The sequence below is a fragment of the Salvelinus alpinus genome, chromosome 8, assembly GCF_045679555.1.
Source record: "Salvelinus alpinus chromosome 8, SLU_Salpinus.1, whole genome shotgun sequence".
Taxonomy (NCBI): domain Eukaryota; kingdom Metazoa; phylum Chordata; class Actinopteri; order Salmoniformes; family Salmonidae; genus Salvelinus; species Salvelinus alpinus.
The window spans coordinates 45907914-45926476 of NC_092093.1; the positions used below are offsets into that span (position 1 = coordinate 45907914).

Here is an 18563-nt window from a genome sequence, read left to right on the forward strand (position 1 = left end):
ACAGAGTGAAAACACCATGTAAACTACACTACATACTGGGGCAGGTCCCCTTACTATGTCATGTTGTGACAGAGTGAAAACACCATGTAAACTACACTACATACTGGGGCAGGTCCCCTTACTATGTCATGTTGTGACAGAGTGAAAATATCATGTACACTACACTACATACTGTGGCTGTTGTGACAGAGTGAAAACACCATGTAAACTACACTACATACTGGGGCTGATGTGACAGAGTGAAAACACCATGTAAACTACACTACATACTGGGGCAGGTCCCCTTACTATGTCATGTTGTGACAGAGTGAAAATATAATGTACACTACACTACATACTGTGGCTGTTGTGACAGAGTGAAAACACCATGTAAACTACACTACATACTGGGGCTGGTCCCCTTACTATGTCATGTTGTGACAGAGTGAAAACACACCATGTAAATGCACATTAAGTCACACTGTGCAGGCCCTATTCATAGTTCAGAGCAACTTCAGAGAGTTCAACTGTGCGGCAAGGCAGTCAAGTGAGTTCACGTTGGCTTGGAAATGTTCTGTTAACCACAGTATTACCCAAACCAAAAATCCATGGAATGTGTCTGGTTGGCCAAATCAAGTATTTAGTAAACAACAGTCGGATAGTGTAGAGTACAGTAGACACCAGGGACTAGGTCTGTCAGGGTGTGTAGGAAGGAGCTGCTTCTCACATAAACTATAGACCGTTAAGGAAGGAAGTGTGTAGATAGATAGGGGGCATGGACGCACTAGATAGACAGACATGTTTTTATCTGTTGTAGGTTGGTGTGAGTTTTTATCTTTTGCACTGTTGGGTGCTGTGAGTGGCAGAAAGCCTTAGATGTCCACCGTCACATTGAAACACAGTGTTTTCCTGTAGATAGATGGGTGAAAGAGGGCCTGGTACACCCTGCCTACCCTCCTCTGTCACCCTGTCCTATCAAACCCACCCTCTCCTATATGTTTCTGTCTGGGGTAGATGCGATAAAGACATGATTGGTACAGGCTCTGGTGACAGCCATGTCATCACACGGTGCCTGGACCTTGAGGCTCTTTGGTTTTAATCAAGGAACTATCAAATCTCAGGTAGCCTAGCGGTTAGAGCATTGGTCCAAAAGGTTTGAATCCCTGAGCCGTCAAGGTGAAAAATCTGCCGATGTGCCCTTGAGCAAGGCACTTAACCATAATTGCTCCTGTGAGTGGCACTGGATAAGGTTGTCTGCTAAATTAAAAAGAATATGTACTCCCCCCTCTTGTCTACCCTTTCAGTCTCCATTGATGACGTAGACTCTGTGCGTAAGGGCCGTCAGTCGGAGGGTCTTAAGAAGCACACAGAGGCCCACGTGGAGGACCTCTGTTTCTCCATCATCTTTAAGGGCCGCAGGAGGACCCTGGACCTGGTGGCGACCTCGGTGGAGGAGGCTAGGCAGTGGGTCAACGGTCTGGAGAAGATCCTCTCTAACATGAAGAAACTCAACCGCCAGCAGACGAGCGAGCAGTATCCTCTTTCGTTAATCTGCTTGCTTTGAAATTCACAACTAATACGTTGTTTAGATACTTAGAGTAACACATCTGAAACTATTTGTTCAGCCTATGCAGTAAAGTGTATTCCCATCTATAATGTGCTTAGGTCAAAGGTTAATCTCTGTTCAGTGTTTGATCCTTCCATCTGGAGGTGTTAAAGCTGGATCTTCAACTGTATGAGGAAAGCAGACAAGAACAATGACAACATGATGACTCTGAAGGAGCTGAAACACTTCCTCCGACAGATCAACATCGAGGTGGACGACACCTACGCTAAATTGCTGTTTACAGTGAGTGGATATCTGTTGGTCATTGACTTACAATGAGGTTGTTAATTACTTACATTGAGGTTGTTAATGACTTACATTGAGGTTGTTAATGACTTACAATGAGGTTGTTAATGACTTACAATGAGGTTGTTAATGACTTACAATGAGGTTGTTAATGACTTACAATGAGGTTGTTAATGACTTACAATGAGGTTGTTAATGATTTAAAATGAGGTTGTTAATGACTTAAAATGAGGTTGTTAATGACTAACAATGAGGTTGTTCATGACTTACAATGAGGTTGGTATAGAAGCTTACAATGAGGTTGTTAATGACTAAAAAGTAGGTTGTTAATGACTAAAAATGAGGTTGTTAATGACTTACAATGAGGTTGCTATAGAAGCTTACAATGAGGTTGTTAATGACTTACAATGATGTTGTTATAGAAGCTTACAATGAGGTTGTTATAGAAGCTTACAATGAGGTTGTTAATGACTTACAATGATGTTGTTAATGACTAACAATGAGGTTGTTAATGACTAACAATGAGGTTGTTAATAACTAACAATGAGGTTGTTAATGACTAACAATGAGGTTGTTATAGAAGATTACAACTGTAGAGGCATGATAGTTCTTAATTAATGCAGTTCTTTCATGTTCCTGAATGCATATCAGTTTCATTTAAGGTTCTGCCAGGTCTCAAAGCATTTCATGTCATCTGAGGAGGAAGTCAATGTAGTAAAGTACTGTTTTGTAAATAATCTTGTCCTGTAGAAATGTGACACTTCAAACTCTGGCACCCTGGAGGGTGCTGAAATCAAACACTTCTATGACCTGTTGACTCACCGGGAGGAGATCGATGTGATCTACAAGAAGCACGCCACCACGGGGGGGCAGATGAGCGCCGATGACCTGCTCAACTTCCTGCTGAATGAGCAGCGTGAGGTGGCCACCTTGGAGGACGCTTTAAGACTCATAGAGAAATACGAGCTGGACGACTCAGGTGAGAGATGCTCTGTTGTTTTTATTTAACCATTATTTTACCAGGTAAGTTGACTGAGAACACATTCTCATTTACAGCAACAACCTGAGGAATAGTTACATGGGAGAGGAAAGGGATGAATGAGACAATTGGAAGTTGGGGGTGATTAAATACTCTGGTACTGACTCAATATAAGATGGATGACTCAGGTGAGAGCTGCTCTGGCACTGACTCAATATAAGCTGGATGACTCAGGTTAGAGCTGCTCTGGCACTGACTCAATATGAGCTGGATGACTCAGGTTAGAGCTGCTCTGGCACTGACTCAATGTGAGCTGGATGACTCAGGTTAGAGATGCTCTGGTACTGACTCAATATGAGCTGGATGACTCAGGTGAGAGCTGCTCTGGTACTGACTCAATATGAGCTGGATGACTCAGGTGAGAGCTGCTCTGGTACTGACTCAATATGAGCTGGATGACTCAGGTTAGAGCTGCTCTGGTACTGACTCAATATGAGCTGGATGACTCAGGTGAGAGCTGCTCTGGTACTGACTCAATATAAGCTGGATGACTCAGGTTAGAGCTGCTCTGGTACTGACTCAATATGAGCTGGATGACTCAGGTGAGAGCTGCTCTGGTACTGACTCAATATGAGCTGGATGACTCAGGTGAGAGCTGCTCTGGTACTGACTCAATATGAGCTGGATGACTCAGGTTAGAGCTGCTCTGGCACTGACTCAATATGAGCTGGATGACTCAGGTTAGAGCTGCTCTGGCACTGACTCAATATGAGCTGGATGACTCAGGTGAGAGATGCTCAGTTCACACAAACATGAAGTCACTGTATAAGGAAGCATATACTTAAGGATGCAGTATGGGATGACAAAATACCGTTTTATGGTGTTCTAGGAATGTACTAAAATAGTCCAACCTTTAATATTTCTGTAGCACTTTTCCTTTATAAACTAAATGATATATATCTGGTAGGCCTATTCCACACGGCCACTCTATCCCCAATCCCCTAATTCATTCTGCCCCCCCACGTTCCCTCCTCCAGCAAAGCATATGAATCACATGACCAAAGATGGCTTCCTGATGTACATGCAACAGGAGGAGGGGTCTATCTTCAACCCCGCCCACAAGAAGGTGTTCCAGGATATGAGCCAGCCAATCAACCACTACTTTATCAGCTCTTCCCACAACACCTACCTGATGGAAGACCAGCTCAAAGGCCCCAGCAGCACAGAGGCCTATATCAAGTAACCATGACAACCTCTAATCTAAACTAACCATACATTACAATGTTTTATCTAAACTAACCATACATTACAAATTGTAATATAAATTACAGGATCTAATTTAAACTAACCATACATTACAAACTCTAATCTAACCATACATTACAATTTATAATCTAAACTACCCATACATTACAACCTTTAATCTAAACTGACCATAAATTACAAACTCAAATCTACCATAATTTACAACCTCTAATCTAACCATACATTATAAACTCTAATCTAAACTAACCATAAATTATAATCTCTAGTCTAAAAGTAAATTGCAAACTCTAATCTAACCATGCATTACAAACTATAATTTAAACTAACAATAATTTACCATTTCTAATCTAAACTAATCATAAATTACAACCTCTAATCAAACCATACATTACAATCTCTAATCTAAACTAACCATAAATTGCACCCTCTAATCAAACCATACATTACAACCTCTAATCTAAACTAACGATAAATTACAACCTCTAATCTAAACTAACCACAAATTACACCCTCTAATCTAGCCATACATTATAACCTCTTATCTAAACTAACCATATTTTACAACCTCTAATCTAAACTAACCATACCTTACTATCCAGCAGCACTAAGGCTTACAAGATAGAGCTGCCAAAGGGAGCGGAGTTGCAATCTACTGCAGAGATAGCTTGCAGAGTTCTGTCATACTATCCAGGTCTGTGCCCAAACAATTTGAGCTTCTACTTTTAAAATCCACCTTTCCAGAAACAAGTCTCTCAACATTGCCGCTTGTTATAGACCCCCCTCGGCCCCCGGTTGTGCCCTGGACACCATATGTGAATTGATCGCCCCATCTATCTTCAGAGTTTGTACTGTTAGGTGACCTAAACTGGGACATGCTTAACACCCCGGTCGTCCTACAATCTAAGCTTGATGCCCTCAATCTCAACAAATCATCAAGGAACCTACCAGGTACAACCCTAAATCCGTAACCATGGGCACCCTCTTAGATATCATCCTGACCAACCTGCCCTCTAAATACACCTCTGCTGTCTTCAACCAGGATCTCAGCGATCACTGTCTCATTGCCTGCGTGCGTAATGGGTCCGCGGTCAAACTACCACCCCTCATCACTGTCAAACGCTCCCTAAAACACTCCACCGTGCAGGCCTTTCTAATCAACCTGGCCCGGGTATCCTGGAAGGATATTGACCTCATCACGTTAGTAGAGGATGCCTGGTTGCTCTTCAAAAGTGCTTTCCTCTCCATCTTAAATAAGCATGCTCCATTCAAAAAATGTAGAACTAAGAACAGATACAGCCCTTGGTTCACCCCACACTTGACTGCCCTTGACCAGCACTAAACATCCTGTGGCGTTCTGCATTATCATCGAATAGCCGCCGCGATATGCAACTTTTCAGGGAAGTTAGAAACCAATATACACAGGCAGTTAGGAAAGCAAAGGCTAGCTTTATCAAAAATAAATTTGCATCCTGTAGCACTAATTCCAAAAAGTCTTGGGACACTGTGAAGTCCATGGGGAATAAGAGCACCTCCTGCCAGCTGCCCACTGCACTGAGAATAGGAAACATTGTCACCACCGATAAGTCTACGATAATCGATTATTTCAATAAGCATTTTTCCACGGCTGGCCATGCTTTCCACCTAGCTACCCCTACCCTGGCCAACATCTCAGCACCCCCTGCAGCAACTTGCACAAACCCCCCCCCCCCCACCACTTCTCTTTCACCCAAATCCAGACAGCTGATGTTCTGAAAGAACTGCAAAATCTGGATCCCTACAAATCAGCTCTTTCTAAAATTATCCGCCGAAATTGTTGCAACCCATATTACTAGCCTATTCAACCTCTCTTTCTTATCGTCTGAGATCCCCAAACATTGGAAAGCTGCCGCGGTCATCTCCCTCTTCAAAGGGGGAGACACTCTAGACCCAAACTGTTATAGACCTATATCCATCCTGCCCTGCCTTTCTAAAATCTTCGAAAGCCAAGTTAACAAATCAATCAAATCAAGTTTATTTTATATAGCCCTTCGTACATCAGCTAATATCTCGAACTGCTGTACAGAAACCCAGCCTAAAACCCCAAACAGCAAGCAATGCAGGTGTAGAAGCACGGTGGCTAGGAAAAACTCCCTAGAAAGGCCAAAACCTAGGAAGAAACCTAGAGAGGAACCAGGCTATGAGGGGTGGCCAGTCCTCTTCTGGCTGTGCCGGGTGGAGATTATAACAGAACATGGCCAAGATGTTCAAAATGTTCATAAATGACAAGCATGGTCAAATAATAATCAGGAATAAATGTCAGTTGGCTTTTCATAGCCGATCATTAAGAGTTGAAAACAGCAGGTCTGGGACAGGTAGGGGTTCCATAACCGCAGGTAGAACAGTTGAAACTGGAACAGCAGCAAGGCCAGGTGGACTGGGGACAGCAAGGAGTCATCATGCCCGGTAGTCCTGACGTATGGTCCTAGGGCTCAGGTCCTCCGAGAGAGAGAAAGAAAGAGAGAAGGAGAGAATTAGAGAGAGCATACTTAAATTCACACAGGACACTGGATAAGACAGGAGAAGTACTCCAGATATAACCAACTGACCCTAGCCCCCCGACACATAAACTACTGCAGCATAAATACTGGAGGCTGAGACAGGAGGGGTCAGGAGACACTGTGGCCCCATCCGATGATACCCCCAGACAGGGCCAAACAGGAAGGATATAACCCCACCCACTTTGCCAAAGCCCAGCCCCCGCACCACTAGAGGGATATCTTCAACCACCAACTTACAATCCTGAGACAAGGCCGAGTATAGCCCACAAAGATCTCCACCACAGCACAAACCAAGGGGGGGCGCCAACCCAGACAGGAAGATCACATCAGTAACTCAACCCACTCAAGTGACGCACCCCTCCTAGGGACGGCATGAAAGAGCACCAGTAAGCCAGTGACTCAGCCCCTGTAATAGGGTTAGAGGCAGAGAATCCCAGTGGAGAGAGGGGAACCGGCCAGGCAGAGACAGCAAGGGCGGTTCGTTGCTCCAGAGCCTTTCCGTTCACCTTCACACTCCTGGGCCAGACTACACTCAATCATATGACCTACTGAAGAGATAAGTCTTCAGTAAAGACTTAAAGGTTGAGACCGAGTCTGCGTCTCTCACATGGGTAGGCAGACCATTCCATAAAAATGGAGATCTATAGGAGAAAGCCCTGCCTCCAGCTGTTTGCTTAGAAATTCTAGGGACAATTAGGAGGCCTGCGTCTTGTGACCGTAGCGTACGTATAGGTATGTACGGCAGGACCAACTCGGAAAGATAGGTAAGAGCAAGCCCATGTAACGCTTTATAGGTTAACAGTAAAACCTTGAAATCAGCCCTTGCCTTAACAGGAAGCCAGTGTAGGGAAGCTAGCACTGGAGTAATATGATCAAATTTCTTGGTTCTAGTCAGGATTCTAGCAGACGTATTTAGCACTAACTGAAGTTTATTTAGTGCTTTATCCGGGTAGCCGGATAACAGATCACCGACCATTTTGAATCCCACCGTACCTTCTCCATTATGCAATCTGGTTTCCGAGCTGGTCATTGGTGCACCTCAGCCACGCTCAAGGTCCTAAACGATTACATAACCGCCATCGATAAAAGACAGTACTGTGCAGCCGTCTTCATCGACCTGGCCAAGGCTTTCGACTCTGTCAATCACCGCATTCTTATTGGCAAACTCAACAGCCTTGGTTTCTCAAACGACTGCCTCATCTGGTTCACCAACTACTTCTCAGATAGAGTTCAGTGTGTCAAATCAGAGGGCCTGTTGTCCAGACCTCTGGCAGTCTCTATGGGGGTGCCACAGGGTTCAATTCTTGGGCCGACTCTTTTCTCTGTATATATCAATGATGTTGCTCTTGCTGCTGGTGATTCTCTGATCCACCTCTACGCAGACGACACCATTCTGTATGCATCTTGCCCTTTTTTGGACACTGTGCTAACAAACCTCCAAACAATCTTCAACGCCATACAACACTTCTTCCGTGGACTCCAACTGCTTTGAAATGCTAGTAAAACTAAGTGCATGCTCTTCAACCGATTGCTGCCCGCACCTGCCCGCCCGTCCAGCATCACTACTCTGAACGGTTCTGACCTAGAATATGTGGACAACTACAAATACCTAGGTGTCTGGTTAGACTGTAAACTCTCCTTCCAGACTCACATTAAGCATCTCCAATCTGAAATGAAATCTAGAATCGGCTTCCTATTTCGCAACAAAGCCTACTTCACTCATGCTGCCAAACATACCCCCGTAAAACAGACTATCCTACCGATCCTTGACTTCGGCGATGTAATTTACAAAATAGCCCCCAACACTCTACTCAGCAAACTGGATGCAGTCTATCACAGTGCCATCCGTTCTGTCACCAAAGCCCCATATACTACCCACCACTGCTACCTGTATGCTCTCGTTGGCTGGCCCTCACTACATATCTGTCGCCAAATCCACTGGCTCCAGGTCATCTATAAGTCTTTGCTAGGTAAAGCCCCGCCTTATCTCAGCTCACTGGTCAACATAGCAGCACCCACCCGTAGCACGCGCTCCAGCAGGTATATTTCACTGGTCATCCCCAAAGCCAACACTTACTTTGCCGCATTTCCTTCCAGTTCTCTGCTGCCAATGACTGGAACGAATTGAAAGAATTGCTGAAGCTGGAGTCTTATGTCTCCCTCTGTAATTTTAAGCATCAGTTGTCTGAGCAGCTGGCCGATCACTGTACCTGTACACAGCCAATCTGTAAATAGCCCACCCAACTACCTCATCCCCGTATTATTACTTATCCTCTTGCTCTTTTGCATCCCAGTATCTCTACTTGCACATCATCATCTGCACATATATCACTCCAGTATTAATGATAAATTCTAATTATTTTCGCCTCTATGGCCTATTTATTGCCTACCTCCCTACATTTGCACACACTGTACAAAGATCTTTCTATTTTAATTTTATTTGGTGTTATTGACTGTACGTTTGTTTATGTGTAACTCTGTGTTGTTGTTTTTGTCACACTGCTATGCTTTATCTTGGCCAGGTCGCAGTTGTAAATGAGAACTATAAAAATAAAATAAATTACATCAAGTAATCATAACTACCTCTAATTTAAGATAACCATACCTTTCTACTTGTAGTCTATTACCTTGCAGCACTGAGACCTATATCAAGAAAATATATATATATTACAGCACATTACAACATAGCACATACATATTACTACATATTACATACATATTACAACATATTACATACATATTACTACATATTACATACATATTACATTCATATTACATACATATTACATACATATTACATACATATTACATACATATTACAACATATTACATTCATATTACATACATATTACTACATATTACATTCATATTACATACATATTACTACATATTACATACATATTACATTCATATTACATACATATTACATACATATTACGTTCATATTACATACATATTACATTCATATTACATACATATTACTACATATTACATACATATTACATACATATTACATACATATTACGTTCATATTACATACATATTACATACATATTACGTTCATATTACATACATATTACTACATATTGCATACATATTACAACATTTTACATACATATTACAACATGGTACAACATAATACAACATATTACATACATATTACATTCATATTACATACATATTACTACATATTACTACATATTACATACATATTACAACATTTTACATACACATTACAACACATTACATACATATTACATACATATTGCATACATATTACACCATTTTACATACATATTACAACATGGTACAACATAATACAACATATTACATATATATTACAACATATTACATATAAATTACAACATTTTACATACCTATTACATACATATTACAAGATATTACATAAATATTACATACATATTACAACATGGTACAACATATTACAACATATTACATGTTAGATACATATTACAACATATTACATACATATTACATGTTAGATACATATTACAACATAGTCCACACATATTACACTATATTACAAAATATTACAAAATAGTACATACATATTACAACATATTACAACATTTTACATACATATTACAATACATTACATACATATTATACACATATTACAACATATTACATACATATTACAACATTTTACATACATATTACAATACATTACATACATATTATACACATATTACAACATATTACATACATATTACAAAATAGTACGTACATATTACCACATAATACATACATATAACATACATATTACATAAATATTACAACATATTACATAAATATTACAACATATTACATACATATTACAACATGGTACAACATATAACATACATTACAACATATTGCATATATATTACAACATATTGCATATATATTACAACATATTACATATATATTACAACATATTACATACATATTACAACATATTACATATATATTACAACATATTACATACATATTACAACATATTACATATATATTACAACATATTACAACATATTGCAACTGGATCCTGGACTTCCTGACAGGCTGCCTCCAGGTGATAAGGGTAGGTAGCAACACATTCGCACTGATCCTTAACATGGGGGCCCCTCAGGGGTGCGTTTTCAGTCCCCTCCTGTACTCCCTGTTCACTCATGACTGCACGGCCAGGCACGACTCCAACACCATCATTAAGTTTCCCAATGAACAAAACAGCGGTAGGCCTGATCTTCAACATCGTCGAGACAGCATACAGGGGGGAGGTCAGAGACCTGGCAGTGTGGTGCCAGGACAACAACCTCTCCCTCAACGTAATAAAGACTAAGGAGATTATTGTGGACTACAGGAAAAGGAAGATCGAGCACGCCCTCATTCTCATCGACGGGGCTGTAGTGGAGCAGGTTGAGAGCTTCAAGTTCCTTGGTGTCCACATCACCAACAAACTAACAAGGTCCAAGCACACAAAGACAGTCATGAAGAGGGCACGACAAAACCTATTCCCGCTCAGGAGACTAAAAAGATTTGTCATGGGTCCTCAGATCCACAAAAGGTTCTACAGCTGCACCATCGAGGGCATCCTGACTGGTTGCATCACTGCCTGGTATGGCATCTGCTCGGCCTCCGACCGCAAGGCACGACAGAGGGTAATGCGTACCGCCCAGTACATCACTGGGGCCAAGCTTCCTGCCATCCAGGACCAATATACCAGGCGGTGTCAGAGGAAGGCCCTAAAAATTGTCAAAGACTCCAGCCACCCTAGTCATAGACTGTTCTCTCTGCTACCGCACGGCAAGCGGTACCGGAGTGCCAAGTCTAGGTCCAAGAGACTTCTAAACAGCTTCTACCCCCAAGCCATAAGACTACTGAACATCTAGTCAAATGGCTACTCAGACTATTTGCATTGCCCCCCCTTTTACGCTGCTGTTATCTCTATTATTATCTATGCATAAGTCACTTTAATAACTCTACCCACATGTATATATTACCTCAATTACCTCGACTAACCGGTGCCCCCACACATTGACTCTGTACCGGTAACCATGTATATAGTCTCGCTATTGTTATTTTACTGCTGCTCTTTAATTATTTGTTACTTTTATTTCATAGTTGTTTAGGTATTTTTCTTAAAACTGCTTTGTTGGTTAAGGGCCTGTAAGTAAGTATTTCACTGTGTTGTATTCGGCGCATGTGACAAATAACATTTGATTTGATTTTATTGCATACATATTACAACATATTACACTGGACAAAAATATAAATGTAAAGTATTGGTCCCATTATTTTGGCAAAGGAGAAATGCTCACTAACAGGGATGTAACAAAAACTGTGCTCAAACTTTGAGAGAAATAAGCTTTTTGTGCATATGGAACATTTCTGTGATCTTTTATTTCAGCTCATGAAACTTGGGACCAGCACTTAAGATGTTGATGTTTATATTTTTCTTTAGTATAGATACAGATACAGTACTATATATAGTAGATATAGTACTAGATACAGATACAGTGCTAGATATGGATACAGTACAATATATAGTATCTATAGTATTAGATACAAATATAGTACTAGATATAGTAGATGTAGTAGTAGGTACAGATAAAGTAATAGATATAGTAGATGTCAGATATAGTACTAGTTACAGATACAGTACTAGATAAAGTAGATATAACACTAGAAACAGATATAGTACTAGGTATAATATACATAGTACTAGATATAGCAAATATAGTACTAGATACAGATACAGTATTCGATATACTAGCTATAGTACTAGCTACAAAAATAGTACTAGAGATATTAGATACGGTACCAGATACAGATATAGTACTAGATACAGATATAGTATAAGGTATAATATACATAGTACTAGATATAGTACATATAGTATGAGATACAGATACAGTATTAGATATAGTAGCTATAATACTAGCTACAGATATAGTACTAGAGATATTAGATATAGTACTAGATACAGATATAGTACTAGATATAGTACATATAGTACTAGAGATAATATATATAGTACTAGATATAGTAGAAATAGAACTAGATACAGTTACAGAACTAGATATAGTACTAGATACCGATATAGTACTATATATGATAGATATAGTACTAGATACAGTACTATATATAATAGATATAGTAGTAGATACAGTACTAGGTAGAATAGATAATGTACTGGATAGAGATAATGTACTAGATATAGGAGATATTGTACTAGATACAGTAGTAGACATAATAGATGTAGTACTAGATACAGTACTAAAATTAATAGGTATAGTACTAGATACAGTAGTAGACATAATAGATATTGTACTAGATACAGTACTAAAATTAATAGGTATAGTACTAGATACAGTAGTAGATATAATAGATATTGTACTAGATACAGTGTTAGATATAGTAGATGTAGTTCTAGATACTGTTCTAGATATAATAGATATTGTACTAGATATAGTAGATGTAGTACTAGATGCAGTAGTGGATATAATCGATATTGTACTATATACAGTACTAGATATAGTAGATGTAGTACTATATGCTGTAGTGGATATAATAGATATAGTACTAGATACAGTACTAGATATAATAGATATAGTACTAGATACAGTACTAGAGATAACAGTAGTACTGTATGTTTGGTCTTTAGGGCCCTGATGAAGAGTTGTCGCTGTGTGGAGTTAGACTGTTGGGACGGGGCCCAGGGGGAGCCAGTCATCTACCACGGCCACACCCTCACCTCCAAGGTCCTGTTTAAAGATGTCATCAAGGCCATCAAGGAGTATGCCTTCAAGGTAACCATGACACCTGACCCTAACCCATCATGGAGTACGCCTTCAAGGTAACTATAACACCTGACCCTAACCCATCATGGAGTACGCCTTCAAGGTAACCATGACACCTGACCCTAACCCATCATGGAGTACGCCTTCAAGGTAACCATAACACCTGACCCTAACCCATCATGGAGTACGCCTTCAAGGTAACCATGACACCTGACCCTAACCCATCATGGAGTACGCCTTCAAGGTAACCATGACACCTGACCCTAACCCATCATGGAGTACGCCTTCAAGGTAACCATGACACCTGACCCTAACCCATCATGGAGTACGCCTTCAAGGTAACTATAACACCTGACCCTAACCCATCATGGAGTACGCCTTCAAGGTAACCATGACACCTGACCCTAACCCATCATGGAGTACGCCTTCAAGGTAACCATAACACCTGACCCTAACCCATCATGGAGTACGCCTTCAAGGTAACCATGACACCTGACCCTAACCCATCATGGAGTACGCCTTCAAGGTAACCATGACACCTGACCCTAACCCATCATGGAGTACGCCTTCAAGGTAACCATGACACCTGACCCTAACCCATCATGGAGTATGCCTTCAAGGTAACCATAACACCTGACCCTAACCCATCATGGAGTACGCCTTCAAGGTAACCATGACACCTGACCCTAACCCATCATGGAGTACGCCTTCAAGGTAACCATGACACCTGACCCTAACCCATCATGGAGTACGCCTTCAAGGTAACCATGACACCTGACCCTAACCCATCATGGAGTACGCCTTCAAGGTAACCATAACACCTGACCCTAACCCATCAAGGAGTACGCCTTCAAGGTAACCATGACACCTGACCCTAACCCATCATGGAGTACGCCTTCAAGGTAACCATAACACCTGACCCTAACCCATCATGGAGTACGCCTTCAATGTCAGTGTAACCTTGACCATTTTAATGTCTCTGTGTCCAGAATGAAGGAAGTTGCTAACTAGCTCTAGCACAATTGCTAAATAGAATTAGTACAATGACTTGAAGTCTATGGGTATCTGTCCAGTCATTGCGCTAACTCTAGTTAGCATTGACACGTGAAACTAGCTATAACTTCATTCCTACTGGACACAGAGTGTTAAATCTGACTCTGCTAAAATCCCGAAGTGTCCCTTTAACCCCTGGAGTACGCCTTCAAGGTGAAGTTTCACCATAAAGTCAAACCAGCCCTGTGATTACCAGTAGAGATGGACATGACTGCTAATGTTATGTTGTTGTCCTCCTGTCCCCCAGACATCAGAGTACCCAGTGATCCTGTCCCTGGAGAACCACTGTACCCTGGAGCAGCAGAAACTGATGGCCCAGCACATGATCTCCATCCTGGGCAGCGCCCTGCTCACCTCCCCCCTGGAGGACCAGATGCCCACTGCCTTCCCCTCACCCCAGGTCAGAGACTAGCAGATAACCAATCCACCCACCCACCCACCCACCCACTCATCCATCCATCCATCCATCCGCCCGCCCGCCCGCCCGCCCACCCACCCACCCACCCACCCACCCACCCATCCATCCACCCACCCACCCACCCATCCATCCACCCATCCATCCATCCATCCATCCATCCACCCATCCATCCATCCACCCATCCACCCACCCATCCACCCATCCATCCATCCATCCATCCATCCATCCATCCATCCATCCATCCATCCATCCATCCACCCACCCATCCATCCACCCACCCACCCACCCACCCATCCATCCATCCATCCATCCATCCACCCATCCACCCACCCATCCATCCATCCATCCATCCATCCATCCACCCATCCATCCATCCACCCACCCACCCACCCATCCACCCACCCACCCACCCACCCACCCACCCACCCACCCATCCATCCATCCATCCATCCATCCCCATCCATCCATCCATCCATCCATCCACCCACCCACCCATCCATCCATCCACCCACCCACCCATCCATCCATCCATCCACCCACCCATCCATCCTTCCATCTATGCAACATTATTTGTTTTTCAACCCTCTGTGGTTAAAGCCTGGAGCTTCGTAACCACATACCCAGTATTTAAAATCTGAAAGCACTAAGGCAAGCCTGAACAAGTTGTTGATGTTAGACAGATGAAAGGCGTTGAGTCCGTACTGAGAATGTGAAGGAAGAACAACGACACCTTGTTTGACTGGTTGGGATAGGATTGGGGTGTTCCCAGAAGGAATTTGATTTCCCTGCTAACAGTATCTGGTTGTTAGAGCCTGTCTGTCTTCCAGGCTAACAGTATCTGGTTGTTAGAGCCTGTCTGCCTTCAAGGCTCAGCAGGAATGCTACAGCTGCCTCTGATTCAATATATTAACAATGATTATGATTTAATTTGTCTTCATATAGCCAACACAAAGAATGTTGCTGGAGAAAAACTAAATTAACCTTTCTCTCTCTCTCTCTCTCCAACATGGAAATAATTATAGATATGTGTGTATACAGTATCAGTCAAAAGTTTGGACACACCTTCTCATTCAAGGGTTTGTCTTAATTTGTACTATTTTCTACATTGTGGAATAATAGTGAAGACATCAAAACTATGAAATAGCACAAATAGAATCATGTAGTAACCAAAAAAGTGTTAAACAAATCAAAACATGTTTTATATTTGAGATTCTAAAAAGTAGCCACCCTTTGCCTTGATGACAGCTTTATACACTCTTGGCATTCTCTCAACCAGCTTCATGAGGTAGTTACCTGGAATGCATTTCAATTAAAAGGTATGCCTTTATTTGTGGAATGTCTTTTCCTTCTTAATGCATTTGAGCCAATCAGTTGTGTTGTGACAAGGTAGGGGTGGTATACAGAAGATAGCCCTATTTGGTAAAAGACCAAGTCCATATTATGGCAAGAACAGCTCAAATAAGCAAAGAGAAATGACAGTCCATCATTACTTTAAGACATGAAGGTCAGTCAATGGGGAAAATGTCAAGAACCTGGTGGGTTTATCTGGGCTGGAGCAGACTGGGAGGCTGGTTGGTTGACCTGGGCTGGAGCAGACTGGGAGGCTGGTAGATTGACCTGGGCTAGAGCAGACTGGGAGGCTGGTAGGTTGACCTGGGCTGGAGCAGACTGGGAGGCTGGTAGATTGACCTGGGCTGGAGCAGACTGGGAGGCTGGTAGGTTGACCAGGGCTGGAGCAGACTGGGAGGCTGGTAGATTGACCTGGGCTGGAGCAGATTGGAAGGCTGGTAGGCTGACCTGGGCTGGAGCAGACTGGAAGGCTGGTAGGCTGACTTGGGCTGGAGCAGACTGGTAGGCTGACCTGGGCTGGGTTCACCTGGGTTGGAGCAGACTGATAGGTTGGCCTGGGCCGGAGCAGACTGGGAGGCTGGTTGGGTGACCTGGGCTGGAGCAGACTGGGAGGCTGGTTGGTTGACCTGGGCTGGGTTCACCTGGGTTGGAGCAGACTGGTAGGTTGGTTTGCTGACCTGGGCTGGATCAGACTGGTAGGCTGGTTGGTTGACCTGGGCTGGGTTCACCTGGGTTGGAACAGATTGGTAGGTTTATCTGGGCTGGAACAGACTGGGAGGCTGGTTGGTTGACCTGGGCTGGAGCAGACTGGTAGGCTGGTTGGTTGACCTGGGCTGGATCAGACTGGTAGGCTGGTTGGTTGACCTGGGCTGGGTTCACCTGGGTTGGAGCAGACTGGTAGGCTGGTTTGCTGACCTGGGCTGGATCAGACTGGTAGGCTGGTTGGTTGACCTGGGCTGGAGCAGACTGGTAGGTTTATCTGTTCTGGAACAGACTGGTAGGCTGGTTGGTTGACCTGGGCTGGAGCAGACTGGTAGGTTTATCTGTTCTGGAGCAGACTGGGAGACTGGTAGGTTGACCTGGGCTGGGTTCACCTGGGTTGGAGCAGACTGGTAGGTTTATGATGGCACACTGTGGTATTTCACCCAATAGAATATTACTGCTGTGATGGCACACTGCGGTATTTCACCCATAGAGTATTACTGCTGTGATGGCACACTGTGGTATTTCACCCAGTAGATATGGGAGTTTATCAAAATTGAATTTGTTTTAAAATTCTTTGTGGGTCTGTGTAATCTGAGGGAAATGTGTGTCTCTATGGTCATACAATTGGCAGGAGGTTAGGAAGTGCAGCTCAGTTTCCACCTCATGTTGTGGGCAGTGTGCACATAGCCTGTCTTCTCTTGAGATCCAGGTCTGCCTATGGCCTCTCTCAATAGCAAGGCTATGCTCATTGAGTCTGTACATAGTAAAAGCTTTCCTTAATTTTGGATCAGTCACAGTGGTCAGGTATTCTGCCACAGTCTACTCTCTGTTTAGTGCAAAATAGCATTCTAGTGTGCTCGTCAAGTAGTTATCTTTTTGTTTTCTCATAATTTGGTTGGGTCTAATTGTGTTGCTGTCCTGGGGCTCTGTGGGGTCAGTTTGTGTTTGTGAACAGAGCCAGCTGGCTGAGGGGACTCTTCTCTAGATTAATCTCCTTGCAGGTTAGGGCTTTGTGATGGAAGGTTTGGGCATCGATTTCCTTTAGGTGGTTGTGGAATTTAATGGCTGTTTTCTGGTTTTGATCATTCGTGTGTATAGTCCTAATTCTGCTCTGCATGCATTATTTGGGGTTTTGTGTTGTACTCTGAGGATATTTTAGCAGAATTCTGCATGCAGTCTCAATTGGGTGTTTGTCCCATTTTGTGAATTCTTGGTTGGTGAGTGGACCCCAGACCTCACATTGGGTTCTTTAACTGATTGGAGTATTTTTAGCCAGATCTTAGTTGGGATGTCCATTTTTATGTTTCTTTTGATGGCGTAGAAGGCCCTTCTTGCCATGTCTCTCAGATCGTTCACAGACTTGTGGAAGTTATCTGTGGTGCTGATGTTTCTACCAGTGTCAAGTCAGAATTAGACGTTCATCCGTGTTTCTCAAAGTGTTTTAGTTACTTCTCTGTATTGTTCCAAGGTTAAGTTTAGGCATTAACTCTGAATGGTTAAGGTTAGACATTAACTCTGAATGGTTAAGTTTACTCATTAACTCTGAATGGTTAAGGTTAGACATTAACTCTGAATGGTTAAGGTTAGGCATTAACTCTGAGTGGTTAAGTTTACTCATTAACTC

The 18563-nt window shown here is 42.5% G+C and overlaps 1 protein-coding gene across 1 annotated transcript in view; it reads left to right on the forward strand.

Annotated features, from left to right (window-relative positions):
* LOC139583220 (1-phosphatidylinositol 4,5-bisphosphate phosphodiesterase delta-1-like) overlaps positions 1 to 18563 on the forward strand; it is a 75759-nt gene that overhangs the window by 45801 nt on the left and 11395 nt on the right. Inside the window, exons 3-8 of the mRNA XM_071414054.1 lie at positions 1284 to 1512; positions 1699 to 1828; positions 2582 to 2810; positions 3848 to 4049; positions 13278 to 13422; positions 14714 to 14866. Coding sequence (XP_071270155.1) covers positions 1284 to 1512; positions 1699 to 1828; positions 2582 to 2810; positions 3848 to 4049; positions 13278 to 13422; positions 14714 to 14866 — 1088 coding nt within the window. The remainder of the gene's footprint in view (positions 1 to 1283; positions 1513 to 1698; positions 1829 to 2581; positions 2811 to 3847; positions 4050 to 13277; positions 13423 to 14713; positions 14867 to 18563) is intronic.